This window comes from Apodemus sylvaticus, chromosome 5 (assembly GCF_947179515.1).
Source record: "Apodemus sylvaticus chromosome 5, mApoSyl1.1, whole genome shotgun sequence".
Lineage (NCBI taxonomy): Eukaryota > Metazoa > Chordata > Mammalia > Rodentia > Muridae > Apodemus > Apodemus sylvaticus.
The window spans coordinates 127,077,496-127,091,517 of NC_067476.1; the positions used below are offsets into that span (position 1 = coordinate 127,077,496).

The 14,022-nt window shown below is 51.7% G+C and overlaps 1 protein-coding gene across 3 annotated transcripts in view; it reads right to left on the bottom strand.

The window, feature by feature from the left end:
* Positions 1-812: 812 nt before the first annotated feature.
* Positions 813-14,022, bottom strand: part of Rrbp1 (ribosome binding protein 1) — a 61,926-nt gene continuing 48,716 nt past the window's right edge. For 2 of the 3 annotated variants that reach the window (XM_052183779.1, XM_052183780.1), the window contains exons 10-24: positions 13,970-14,004; positions 11,107-11,197; positions 10,332-10,424; positions 8,630-8,722; positions 8,468-8,551; positions 8,249-8,338; positions 7,640-7,732; positions 7,474-7,545; positions 6,762-6,857; positions 5,716-5,799; positions 3,925-4,020; positions 3,158-3,241; positions 2,700-2,798; positions 1,736-1,879; positions 813-1,351 (exon numbers count right to left, since the gene is read on the bottom strand). In XM_052183779.1, coding sequence (XP_052039739.1) covers positions 1,313-1,351; positions 1,736-1,879; positions 2,700-2,798; positions 3,158-3,241; positions 3,925-4,020; positions 5,716-5,799; positions 6,762-6,857; positions 7,474-7,545; positions 7,640-7,732; positions 8,249-8,338; positions 8,468-8,551; positions 8,630-8,722; positions 10,332-10,424; positions 11,107-11,197; positions 13,970-14,004 — 1,293 coding nt within the window. In that variant the 3' untranslated portion in view covers positions 813-1,312. The remainder of the gene's footprint in view (positions 1,352-1,735; positions 1,880-2,699; positions 2,799-3,157; positions 3,242-3,924; positions 4,021-5,715; positions 5,800-6,761; positions 6,858-7,473; positions 7,546-7,639; positions 7,733-8,248; positions 8,339-8,467; positions 8,552-8,629; positions 8,723-10,331; positions 10,425-11,106; positions 11,198-13,969; positions 14,005-14,022) is intronic. The other variant, XM_052183778.1, reaches the window with a different exon arrangement.

Sequence of the window (14,022 nt, forward strand, 5' to 3'; positions counted from 1 at the left end):
CTGGGCTGGGACCAGAGTGCTCAGCCCCATGTGATCTCAGTGTCAAAACCTTGGTTTATGTTCTGTGGTGAGGAGGCGGTAAGGACACAAGCATAGACATTTCCCAAGACTGATGTGACAGCAGGAGTGCCACCACCCACCCACCCCACGTTGCTCTGAGATGCAGAACAGTGTGGAAAGCTCCCCTTCCAGTCACCCTTCCCATAGGACTTACAGTGGCACCCGAGGGTCAGCTGTCCCTAGCCAAGTTCAGCCAGTCAGATTTCTTAGGATTTAGAGGGTAACAGGTTAGGGAGTGGGAACTACTGCCTGGTGGAAGAGTTTAACAAGACTAGATGAAGCCTGACACAGAAACCAGGAGCTGCTCAGAGCCACTTTCCTGGTGGTTCACACCCTACTGTGACTACTTTTTACATAAACTCTCCGTTCCTTCTATGCAAGCCTGTGTACCACACTTGCTGCACAAGATTTCCCTAGGTCGGTTTACTGGGCCAAGAGCTCCCAGTTCTGAGGTCACAGGAAGTCTAACGTGGCTTCTACCTCAGGGCAGTTGGCCTCTTCAGAGAACAGCTGTATCCCCCAACCCCCAGGCATGTTATCTGGGTCCCTGCCCTGCCTGGGGAACTCTGGAATTTAGAAGTGACTGGAGGGATGGGGCAGGTAGGAAAGCAGGGACTCCAGGCCTTCAGACTCCGTGCAGGATCCCAACTTTCAGAAACACTCATCTGTCCGAGAGACAGCTAGCTACCCCTGGCTCTCCTTAGGCTCAGTAGCTAGATGGGAGGCCCAGCAGCAGACAGACAAGACCCAGAGCCGGGCAACACGTTGGTTTTAATGGCATTGACATCCAGGCAGTCACATGTCAGTTCTGCTTGGCAACTTCCAGGGGTTGAGGGGCTGCAGCCTTGCTGGGCTGGGCTGGGCTGAGGCCCTCCAGTCTACTCAGCAGCCCCTGAGAACTCACCACCTGGCCTGTTGCTTCCCGACCCGGCCCCACTGAGAAATACAGACAATTGCACTGATTGACATAAATCCCGAGCGTCCTGGATTCCAGCACACCCTGGTCTGTCAGCGTTGAAGAGGGCTTTGGCGTCTGCTCCAGGTGGTCCAGGGCTGCTCCCGGGAATAGTGTTTATCAAATGTGACAAAGGTTCTTTTACAGACTGGGGTTCTGGAAGATTTATTCTGTGGTTCTGAGACTTGTCTCCAATGGCTTCACTGGAAGTTGGGCCTGGATAACGCTGTGTTGGTTGGTTTATTTGTAAGGAATGTGTAAGGCATTTTGGTAAGTTGAACAGTTTGCCGAGGAGACTCAGACAGAGGTTCCCTCCTTCGAGCTGCTATCATCCTCCTGCAAACAAAAGCAGACATGTGAAGGACAGAGCAGGACGGGAGTCAGGCACACCCCTCACCTGCCCCGTGCCCAGGATCCATAAATCCTCGGAGAAGCATCACAAGCACCTGCAAGCACTTCAGAGAAAGCGAACCTGTCAGTCTGGAGGCCCAGGGTTGACTCCAGGGGTTGGGGGCGCATGCATAGGAACTGGGTGACCCTATGATGAGAGGAATCTAAGGCACTGAGTGTGGCTAAGAATCTGGTTGTGCAGGCAGGGGGCTCCACACAGGCTGCAGGACTGCTGCCTTCGGAGCTCTCTCCCTGGTGGGTGTCCTGCTTCCCTGGGGCCCCTGGAGGCCTGGGCGCTAGCCCCGTGTCTAGCCTGTACTGAATACTCACTGCCTTTCCCAGCTGTTCTTGCAACTTCTTCACTGTGTCCTTCTCTTTTGTCAGCTGCTCCTGGGTTGTCTTCAATAGCTCCTGAAGTTTGGTGGCAGCACGGCCCAGGTCGCTTGTTAACCTCTTCTCTTTTTCTAGTCTCTCCTGGGCCAGAGGGTTGAAGGTAGTCAGCTCATATGGTATACCAGGAGCAAGAGCTACTTCTGATGACTTCCACGACAGGAAGCGATCTAGTTACTTAGCACTGGCTGGGAGAAAGCCTTTGCTGACAGTTCTGCATGTGTTCGGTCAGCTTCCGCTGCTGCTTGGACAGCTTCCTGGCCTGACTGACTACTGTACACTGCCCAGTGTGAAGGCTACTACATGTGTACCTGAACCATGACTTACTTCAAGCTTTATCAAGCTTACACTTAAATGACACTAACCTGTAACTGAGATATGACTTAGTTCTGGTCAAGTGCCTTCCACTAGGTATGGTGAGGGAAGCCAGTGCCCTCTAGATTGGCCCCTCTCCCCGAACAAGAATGACTGACTGACTGACTGACTGACTGACTGACTGGTGGTTTGAAGAATGGTCTCTATAGGCTCATATATTTGAATACTTAGTCATCAGAGAGTAGCACTATTTGAGAAGAATTAGGAGGTGCGGTTTATTGGAACAGGTTGGCCTTGGAAGAAGGGTTTCCCTGGGAGTAGATGTGAGCTTTCAAACCCCTTGTAGCGCCCACTGTTTTGACCCGTGGGTCAGGATATAGTTCTCAGCTACTGCTCTTGTACCATGGATATTTCTATGAGGAGGAATAAACCTCTTAACCTGTAAGCAAGCCCTCAGTTAAATACTTTCCTTTACCAGAGTTGCTTTGGTCATGATGTCTCTTCACAGTAACAGACTAATGACTAAGACAGTGACCAAAGAAGCCTTGCGGACCTACACGTCCAAACTGTACCCAGCTCCATCCTCTACCTTCAGCTGTGTGACCTCTTCTATTCCCGAAGCCTCCAGGGGGCCAGCAGCACGGAGCTTCTCCAGCTCTTCTTGTAACCGACACGCTGTGCTTTGAGCCTTGTCAGAGAGGGGACACATCTGGGTGAGCTGCCTAGCAGTCAAACCTGGCTAGGTTCACTTAGGGGGAGGGGGAGGGGGAGGGGGAGGGGAAGGAGGAGGGGGAAGGGCCATCCCCAGCCTAAGAGGACAATAGCTCCTGCTGATCCACAAGCACACAGGCCTTCAGGATCTCCCAAAGATGCAGAAACCTACAAGGCTCCTGGGGCAGTCAGCACCAGTGCCTGCCCACGTACTGCGTACCCCATAGCGTCTGAGCCCAGGTGCCCGGTGGGAAAGCTGGGAAGGACGGAGATGATGCCCAAGCTCTTAAGACAGCCTGAAAGGTATAGGGGCTGTGGCATTAGGCAGAACCTAACCTCCTCAAACTCAGCCGTGAGCTTCTGCCGCCGTGTCTGCTCATCCTCCAGGGTAGCTTCTGTCTGCTCCAGCTGTGTTTTCAGCTGTATGGAGACACCACAAACGTGACCAGAGAGGCTGGCAGAGGCCCCTCTGGGGCACAGCAAAACTCCAGGCTCCCCCTTCAATCTGTTTCTGGGATTCCCTGGGCCTTTCCCCGCCCTAAGTCATTCTTAGCACTCTCATTTCTAGGGAGACAGTGCCTCAGACTCAGGAGAGAAGTGGAGAAGTCACAAAGAGGTGCTGGGGCAAACACTACACTCTAAGGAGCCTTTCACAGGACTCACAGGATAGGAAAGACCCCAAAGCCATGAGGCAGGACATGGTCCACAATGGGAGGCTGGCCAATGATAGGTCCCTGCCTCTTGCCAGTCGCTCTTGGTAACTGATCCTTTGGTCAAAACTCTGGAGGACAGACATCTAGCTAGCAACACCCCAGTAAAGGGCCACAGCTAAAGACATCCCCTTTGTGGCTACAGACCCAAACCCAAGCTACAGACATGTCCAGGAGGAGTCATTTCCTTGTGTAGTAAGGGCCAAGGGCCCTAGCCACCTGCCCTTAACCATATGTCCTTTCAGTCTGGGTCCTCTCACCCAGATCAGGCAGGGTGCAGGCGGCTAGCAGTGCGGATTGGAAGTACCTGCACTCAGTCAGTGCAGAGGCTGCCCACCCCTGAGCACCACCTAATGTTAGGGACACATCTGAGGACCAGCTTATCACCCTAACCTTCACAGGGTCCTGCTCGGCTGGAGGGACAGCTGGAGTCCCAGCCACGTCACCATCCTCTACGTGGCTCCTCATGTCACTCAACTGCTGCCTGACCTGAAACAGGGAGGGGTGCATTTGTGCAAATACATACCAGCAGCATGCACCCACGCTCGCACACATTCACTCACCAGAGAAAGGGGGGAGGGGGGAGAAGGAGAGGGTGAGAGGGAGACTGAGACTCCTCAGAGACAGGAAGAGTAAAGGCCTGCCATCTGTGGTTGGTATTTAAGTCCCCTAGAATGGGGTGTGGGGGGAGAGAGAAATAGGCTAGGACCATATTCACTACTCAGCACCCCAAAAGCCTTGAGGCCAACAAGCCTCCTGGCTAACGAGAACCGTGTGTGGTTTTTGAGGTGAACCTGTGGGGCAACACGCCTTTCCCCCAGGAGCAACCACACAAGGCCAGGGCGTCCACGTGGAACAGAGCAACTGACAATATGGCCCACTCCAATCTTCAAGGATGCATGTAGTGTCCTGCTCATGGCCTTCTGGGAGCCCAGGCAAGATGGTAAGAGCATATTATTGACTTGTAATTCTCGGAGTCCACTAAACCACTGGGCCTCCCATCTGAAGGACTGCAGAGTCACACAGGTTGCTTGGGAAAGGTCCTAGTCAGAAGGCCTGGGGATAGAACTCAAATATAAGTTCATTAGGAGATCGGGGGCCTCAGTCTCCACTTACACTTTACTCAGCAAGCCATCCCAAGTCTGCCTTCCCAAAAGGCCCCAGAGGCAGAAACCAAAGAGCACAATTCAAAGATGACAAGAACCCTTGGCAGGCGTGTCCTGTGTTTATGCCTTGTCTGGGCTATTTCTCTTGGGGGATGAGAGTGGGGGGCTCTCACTCTGATCCACCCTAGCAAATGATGGAGAATGGCAGCCTTAAATTTGGGAGGCTTGGCCTGGATAGCATCTACTTCTGGCGTGGTAGTCTGGGCAAGGCCTAAAACCTGGACCAGTGAGCTGGGCTTGGTAGAAAGTGTGGAGACAGGTTGCTAAACACACCAGGGCTGCTCCCCTGGACAGCACATGTTCAATCTCCAAATTTCAAATGTTGACATCTACTTCAAGGTTTTCAAAATGGCAATGCAGCTCCAACAGAGCTTAGCTGCGGTTGCACGGGCTGCTGCCTATTGCCAGAGCTGCAACTGCGGATCCCCTGTAAAGAGGGAGACCAAGCAGCTGGGACATGGGACACAGCAGCTGCAAAGTGGAAAAAGTGACTACAAGTGGACTACAAGAGGCAATCTGCACAGTGCAGCTCCTCACATCTGTCCAGGTCTATCTGCTCTCAGTGCTGACAGAGGGCCAGAAGGAGCAGGCTGTCCTGTGTAACTGAGACTAGCAAGGCCTGAACATCACTGAAGCAGGGAAACATGCAGAAAGCACAGACATGCCAGAAGGCTATAAGGACCCTCTTGTGCTATGTCCTGGACTGCTCAGTTGACCAAACAGGCTATTAAGGCCTATATGTCCCATAGCTTTTGCTCTCTAAGCCCTTGGTCTTGAGCAGGGGCCAGATCTGCCCAAAGACAGGAGATGGAATGTTAACATCCTGGCCCCTGGCAGCTACAAGCCCAACTAAGAGTTTTAGGCAAACTGCTGTAGTCCCACTAAGCCTGCCCTACATGACTAATACACACCCTGCTAAGCTGCAGACTCCACACAGATACCACGGCAGCACCATCAAGTTAATCACACATGCATACCTCGTATCATAGCCCCCTGCCCAGGATGTAAGTCAACCTACCAGGGCAAGCTCAGTGCTTTGTTTCTGGGCTTCATGCTTGGCTTCATCCAGCTGAGACTGAGAGTCCAGCAGAAGCTGCCTCAACTTCAGGGCAGACAACCAGATGACGGGAAAGGAGGGGGAAAGTGCAATTAGTCCATACCTCAACTTGAGCCAGAATCCAAGCCCTGGAGATTTACACAGCAGAGGGACATATGTCCTACAGGCACAATTTCCTACTACATCCAGGCTTTCAGAAACAACTGTTTTGGTGGTTTGATGAAAATGGTCCCAATAGGCCTTTAGGGAGTGGCACTATTAGGAGGCAAGTTCTTGTGAGAGTCGGTGTGTCTTTGCCGGGAGGAAGTGTGCACTAGCAGGAGGGGTCTGCTGCCTCAGAAGCTCAGACCAGGCCTACTAGCCCACAGCTCACTTCCTGCTGCCTGCTGATCAAGGTACCGACTCTCAGCTACCTCTCCAGCGCCGTGTCTGCCTGCCTGCCTGCCACCATGCTTCCCACCATGACAATAATTAGACTAAACCTCTGAACTGTAAGCCAGCCCCAATTAAATGTTTTCCTTTATAAAAAGATGCCATCGGTCATGGTCTCTTCACAGCAATGGAAACCCTAAGACACCTGCTCATTGTCTCTTGTTAAAGAGCGAAAGTTTGCAACTCAAAATTAGACCAGGTACCAGGCTTGGGAGTTCTCCTGAAACCACAAGACAGAGACTGATTCAAATCCAGTTTCAGCTAAAAAACAACCACAGCAAGCCAGGAAGAGAGGCCACCTGCTGATGAGCCAGCCAGAGCAAAGGGCCACTTCACAAAGAAGGCTTTGCCTCTGGCCCTGCCTTGCAGCAGCCTTTCTAAAATCCACCTCAACATGTCCAGGGCTCTCAATCTAAAGGGACATCTGCAAGGTGCTGTGTGAAAGTCTAAAAACCCAGCTCTTAAGGCTCCTGTTGACAAGTACTCAGACAGTAAAGGAATCACTGGGGATAACCCAGGTGTCCTGGGACAGAGGCCACTCAGGACCAGGACTTGAAAATGATGGAGTCACTTACCCCTGCCACCTCCTTGGCATAATTCTGGCACTCTGCACTGGCAGCTGCCATGTGCTTCTCCAGCTCTGCCTCCAGGTGTGAGGTGTGCTCCCTTACCTGGACAGGGACAGACACAGACAACGGCTAGTCTCTCACTAGCCAGCAGGGGCCCTAACCATACAGGGAGAATGAGAGGTGCAGACTCTGGGTGCTTCTGAAACAAGCAAGGGTAAAAGGCCCCTGGGTAAACTGAGGTCAGTAGGGAAACCATCCCTGGCCAGAGAGCCATGCCCCAACCCCCACTGAACAGTGAACTGAAATTCCAGTCCTGCTGTCCTACTCAGTCCTCAGCTTCAGGAGGAGTCGGCAGAACAGTTCTTAGACATACACTGGCAAAGCTTAGGTTAGAGGGCACCTTTACAAAGGTCCAAGTTTGCTGCAGCATCTTAAAGAGCAGCAGGCCCCTTAATTCTTGACTAATTCTTAATTCTGAAGTTTACAACCAAAGCCACTGCTGGCCAGAGCTATACAGCCCAAAGCTCCCAGGCCACTGAGGCTGTAAAAGTTCACCCCTTAAGCCACATAGGACAAAAGCCCTTGCTTAGAAGAGGACAGCCTCCTTAGACATGTGGTCCATGAGGAAAAAAAATAACAAGGTCCCATGCAACCTTGTGTGGCTCTTAGAATATGACCAGCAAATTCATAGCAGAACAGAAAAGAATGAGAGATATACCTGCTCTGAGCTTTCAAGTTCTCCTTTTAGCTTCTCCACAATGTCTTCTAGATGTTTCACTGTGACCCGTGACTACAAAAGAGAAGACTCCTGAGGTGTGAGGCTCTGCCTGAAGGTTTCCTGGGTCCAGGAGGTTTGGGGGGGGAGGGGGGAGTTCTGGAGGTACCTTCTGGAGCTCCTCTTCAGCAGCTCCCACCTTGGCCTTCCACACACGCTCCTCCTCCTCTACGCTCTTTTGCAGGTCTTTGAGCATGCCCTCCTGGAGGGGAGGTGACACTGAGGCAGGCTCTCTTCACCCCACCAACACATACTACCTTCTGGACCCATAGCAGCACTACTGTGTCTGTCTAACTCAGTGTCACAGGGGAAAGAAGCTGGTCCTGGCATAGCTATACCAGGAAATGAGGTCTGTAGCCTGAGTCAAGCTACTACAACTTCTACTGTTCTTGTATCAAAGGGCTCAACCCCATTTACTCTGGGCCTACCTTGCCCTTCTCCCTCCCTGCCTGCCCAGGCAGTCCCTGGTGAAACCATCTCTCCAAGTCCCAAACCTTAAACTCACTTATTTCCAATTTAAAAACAACAAAAACCCAAGAGCTTTCTTTATCCCCTTTATCATCCAACTAAAGAAATGAGGTCCAGAGAGGGCAACAGGGCTACTTGAGGTCACAAAGAACCTTGTTATCTCCTGTCTCAAAGATCCCAAGCTCTCCCTCCTAGCAGTGCCCTAGGAACACCAAGTCACAGCCACTACCAAGGTTGTCCCGTTGCTCACCGTCTCTGCCAGGATGGTGCGGTACTGGTCACACTCAGCCTGCAAAGAGTTCTGGGTCTCTTCAGCTTCCCTCAATTTCAAGACTATGTCCTAAGGGCAGAGGGGTGATCAGGAGTCTATTCAGTCCTTTGCCTTGATAACTCACTGAAGACTGGGCTCCCGATTCCTAGGGGCCAGAGGGCTTAGGCAGAGAAGACCAAGGGACAGCAATTCATTTACCATGGAGGGCTCTAGGGAAGCAGGTGGTTTCTTCAACAGTTCAGAGCCCTTCTCTTTGACTTCCTGTAGCCACTCAGCATAATTCTAAAAGGAAACAGGCATGGTGGGGCCAGGCTGTTCCTTGACAACTGTGAGGGCCCCGGGAGCTGCCCTCCTGCCTACCTGGTGTGCTGAGATGGAGAGCTCTGGGAGCAAGGCCAGCAGGACGTCCTTGGTCTGGGCCTCAGCCAGATGGAGCTGCTTTTCTGACTCCTCCTGGAGGGTGGGAGAGAGAAGGGCAGCACTCAGCCTCTGCCCCCAGAAGGGCACATTCTCAGCACATGGGAGGACAGGTCAGAGGAGGCTAGGCTGTTTGGTGTGTACCCCTGATTATCTGTGCAAACCAGCAAACAGACACTCAGGTCCCATTAGTTTTCCTTTCCAGCTTGAGAATATACACACATGTATAAAGACCAAGTATGCTCCTAGGGCAGGGTGGGGCAGGCTAGAAGGTGCATGGTGTCTTAAGAGGTGGAAACTGCAGATGGTAGCAGGGCAGCTCCAGGAGCCACCAGCTTAGGGCCAGTGGGAGGCAGGGCCAGAGAGAGGCTGGGGAGGCTCATCTCTAGCTACCCTGGAGAAGGGGACCAAATCCCACCAGGCAGAGCTAAACCAACTTAGAGAACATAGTGAGGGTGACCAAAGCTTGACTCACCCCAAGTTGTGCCATGCCTGACACCCCTCTCTGGCCCTCCAGAGGGAGCTAGAAGTTTCCACCACTGAAAGCACAACATCAGAAAAAGAGCCAGAGACTAAAGGAGCCATGAGGCCAAGCCCAGGACGCCTGCATTCCCTGAGGGCACACATCTGTGGAATGGCTCCAGGGACCTTTGGCCTAAAAGAAAGCTTTGTCTACATCTGAGACACACAGAACACTGGCAGGTCCACACAGGATGGCCTGGCTTGAGGCTCTCGACGGCAAGGGCCATCAGGACTTTGTAAGCACTCACTACCTACATCTGATACAAGAAGGCAAACCACTAACAGGTGAGGTGGCCTTCATCTACCCTTGTAGCCACAATCCTGTCAGGTAACAGCTGAGGCCACAACTTCCAAGTCTGCCGTAACATGGGCTAGAGGGTCACCAGTCATTTCTAGGACTAAAAGTCTAAGCCTCCAGGAATTCAGCTCTAAGAGTGTAGTGTGGCCAATACTAGCCCTTCCCAGGTTTTCCTGTGGCACCCTCATGCTTCCCAGGAAAACCCCACAGTTGTTAAGGAACAACCTGGCTCCACCATGCCTATTTCTCAGGGAAACGATCTTAGCACACATTTTGGGCAGAAAAGGCCTCTAGTGCCCTGGCTACTGAGAAGCCAGCATGGAGTCTCATCCCTAGCAGTAGTGACCCCTAAAGCCACTGTGCACCCCTGCTTACCACACATTTCCACCCCATGGGAAAGGATCTCCTGCCAGCATCATGTGCACAGCAGAAGTGTCTGTCTCCACAGGACCAGTTTCGTTTCTCTGAGAAGCATTATAACTTCAGAGGGCCCAAGAAACAAGCAAAATATTTAATATAGGACAGGATAAAACTGCACAAAAGCCGCATAACCCTGGGCTTTCTCAGAGTCTGTGCTCCTCTCAACAGAGGAGAGGCAACCAAGGGCACAGATTTCTTTTCTCCATCTTAAGGAAAAGTGAAAAGGAAGGAAGGAGGAAGAGAAGGAAAGACACACAGGAGCTTGGGAGATGCTGAGTTGGATACAGAAGACACTGAGGCCAGGGGCCTGTCCATGTGTGCTTCGTGATGTTTACGAAACCAGAGAGATACTGTTCACCCAGCTTTGGTCTGACCCGAGGACTCAGGATGGGCAGGTGCTCTGACCTTGGCCTGGGTCAGGGAGCGCAGTTTCTCCTCACAGGCCCGCTCAGCTAAGGCCAGTGCCTCCATGGCCTTCCAGTTCTTTTCCCGGAGGTCCTAGAGGAAACCAGAGAAAGTGAGCAGCCCACACAGGGTGTCATAGCACGGTCCCCACAGGCTGTCTCAAGCTGATGTCAGCAAAGGGGGGGCCCATGGAATCTCCTGATCCCAGACCAGGGCATTTCCCAGGACCTGCCAGGGACTACATTCCCATTCCTCAGACTATGAGCACATGGCCTTACCGGGGAAGAGCTCAACACAAAGCCAGGTACTGTGGCCAGAAGTAGAAATTGTCAAGGCACAATGGAAAGCAGCCTGCCCTTTTCAGGAAACAGTGGTCTGATGATGTAGGGAGCTATCCTGTCTCTTCAGACACGTTTCCTGCTTCCAAAACAGAAAGCTGGCCCCTGGCTCAACCCTGGCCTTGTGGGAGGGCACTGGACAATGAACATGCCCTGGTTATGACGAATGCAAGCTCAGGAGATGTGGCACATTGCATCCCAGTCTCACAGCCCAGTCTGTGGGACAGCTGCTGGACTGTGAGAGTGGAGAGGCAGAAAGGAGGCTCACACACTGTGAATTCCTGGTACAAACAATGGGAGAGGAGCTGGAGGCAAAGTAGGGCCTGTGGAGCCTGGGTGGTCTACAAGGAAGTGTCCTTGGATAATTTCGGGAGGAGTTTGCCTGCAGCCTCCTCTCTCTGCCCCTTCACACCACCCCAGTTCACTGAAGAACTCACATTGTTCTTCCCTTTCTGTTGCTCCATTGCCTCCTTGAGCTCACCGGTCTCCTTCTCCAGACACGACACCTGTGACTCCAGCTCCTTGAGACTAAGTGGACAAGACGAGGTTTCAGTCTTGGCTCCAAGAACTCAACTGTTCACTGCCTCTGCACCTGGCCCAGACCGAGTCCCTCCCATCTGCCTGGGCATGAGCTTTCAGAGACGCCTGTCTAGTTGCCTGCATTCTTTCTCCACTCACCTTAAGTGCCAAGGGCAGGGCATGGACCCTAGTGAGAGCCAGAAGTAGCATTTTTAAGACCTTCTTTCTTCTAGCCTGGGGCCTTCCTTGGTGCCACAGAACATGTCAGCTGACCCTTCTCTGTGGTGCATATCTGGCCCTCAGAACTGTGCTAAGGATTCAGGACAGTGCTGTCACATTACCCACTGGAACTCTGGGCACCACTACCCTTAGTAGCTCAACTGACTTCTCACTCTTCTGAGACTTAAAAGGTTCCTTCTCTTTAGTTCTGGAACTGAGGTTTATGGAATTAGCTGAAGATAACTTTCTAGTGCTCTCTAGATGCAAAGATCTGATGAGTTTCATTGGCATTCACCATTCAGAAATAAAAGCTATACTCAAGCCTTGTAGGGATAAGCCTCAAACAGACATCTTAATGTGATACCCTATGCACTAGAATGTAGAACAGATGGTAAAGCCCAGATTATGTGAAATCTAAAATCCGGAAGTGGTCAATGACATTCTGAATCAACAGCTTGGGCAACTCTGAGATGCCAGGGGAAGCCTGGCAGAGAGGAGGTGCCAGCAGTCAAGGGATGCAAGGATCTGACTGTCACTGTCAGCCAGAGGGGAACACACACACACACACACCTGTGTTCCTTCTGGGAGGGCATAGTCAAAAGCTTCTTGAAAACTACCTTTCTAATTCACACCCACATCAACTATAAAGCCAGCCTGGGCTGAACACATGGCCACTCGGACCATGATTAATAATGGACTCAGTCTGGCACAGTTTCCTATTTTCAGCTTGAATACAGCAGACCTGGCCTTGAAGACACTAGCTGACTTTGTGGCTATGGGTTTCAGGCCCATGGAACCTTGGCTCCCTTTACAGTGTGACTTCTTCATATCCTCCCTCTAATTCCTGCCTCACACAGTCCTTCCCAGCAAAGCCTCCAGAGCATGGCCAGAACAAGACTCTGAAGAAGCAGAGAACGCAGATCCCCAGCAAGGACATGCCGACCTTCACCTCCTAGGCAGTTACTATGGAGTGTCGGAACATTTGGGGGTTGCCACGCCAGTTCAGAACAGAATGGCCCCACCCAGACAACTTACAGATACACTGTTTCAGAAGGAAGTCAACCAGTTCTTGCTGGATACCCCTACACCAGGCAAGACATTAAGAGTTCTTATTTGGAGTGTGACTGAATTATTTTAGTTATTTAGTGTGTGACACAACAATCTCAGGTGGTTTGTTTTAAGACAAGGTTTGCAGATCAGGCTGGTCTGCCTCAATCTTCAAACTGTTAAAATTACAGGTTAAAATTACCATGTCAGGCTTCAAAGATCTGGTCTTAAGACACAAAAGAAAACCCTTAATGAAGACAGCCTCTGCACCCTTGTAAATATCATCAGGAGAAACAAGGTTCATCCATGCATTCTGAGAAAGGAGATGGAGAGGGTTGGCTCTAGCTCTTCAAGTGGGTTCCAGGTTTCCCTCTAAGTGCCCCAGTTATGAAGCCAGGTTGAATGCCAGGACTCAAGCTGTGGATAGGGAGCTGCATTTGCTACAAAGCACATGGGGAAACAACTCTGGTAGAAACAGCCAGAATGAGGAATCTTGCTGGCTGATAGCTTAGGACACATCCAGAATGTGCAGAGAGATGAAGACCACCCTCTTCACCATTCCTTCCCATGGTGGCTCTGGGATCCTCCAGACCATAGTAGCTATTATTCAACTCCCAAGAATGTAGGCATGCCTCTGCCCCAGATCAACAGCCTTGGCAACAGCAAACAGTTCTGAAAATGGCCTGGTGTGGGTCTGTAAGCATACTGACATGGGAAATAAGACAAGTCTGGTCAGCAGGGAAGTCACCTCACAAAGGAAATGAGTCCTGCAACGTGCTCTAGATTTCAATTGAAAGGGGTGTGTGTGTGTGTCCATTTTTCCTCATTTGACTTCCTGACTTCAATCCTTAAAAATCCTTCACCTTGCAAACACTGACAACACCTCTGCACCACAGAGCTAGCAGAAGTCTTTCCCTCGCAGAGCTAAGTTGGCTCCTGTAGAGTGACTGCAGAGCTTACTAGTTTCACTGTGTGTCCACCGGCATGCACGCTCTGGAAGCTTTGAGTATAGCAGTGTTGAGGAGTGGGACCTTAAGAGACAAGGCTGATGGAGGGGAGGTCGTTAGGTCATGAGGAGTGTTGCCCTACATAGCCTGTCTGCCCCTGGCTTCCCTCCTGCCTCCCCACGAGCAGTCCCCTCCTAACACGCACCCCTGCGTAGTGTTACCTACCATGAAGTGAGAGCCGAGGAGGCCCTCACTCCTGGCCAGACACTACCGCACCTGTGAGCTAGATAAGTCTTTCTTTTTGAGAGAACCCAGGTTCATGTATTTTGCTGTAACAATGGAAAACAGACTAATGCAAAACTCTCAGGAGGTAGCTTTGTTTCCTATCCATGTCTGTCTCCTGTCTTCAAAGTCACTGAAGGGACAGGTAAGAAAAGCTCTGAAAGGGGTTTTTCCCCAAAGACCCAAGCCTTCCAGTAAACGCTCTCGCTTCCAGAGGCCCGTGGCTGTGCTGGGCCGCAGCTGGAGCTCCAACCCTACAGTCCTCATGGTCTGCCTTGAAGCTCACCGGCTCTGCTGCTGGCTGGCTTCAGCTTGGCTGGCCTGAAAAGAAACACAGAA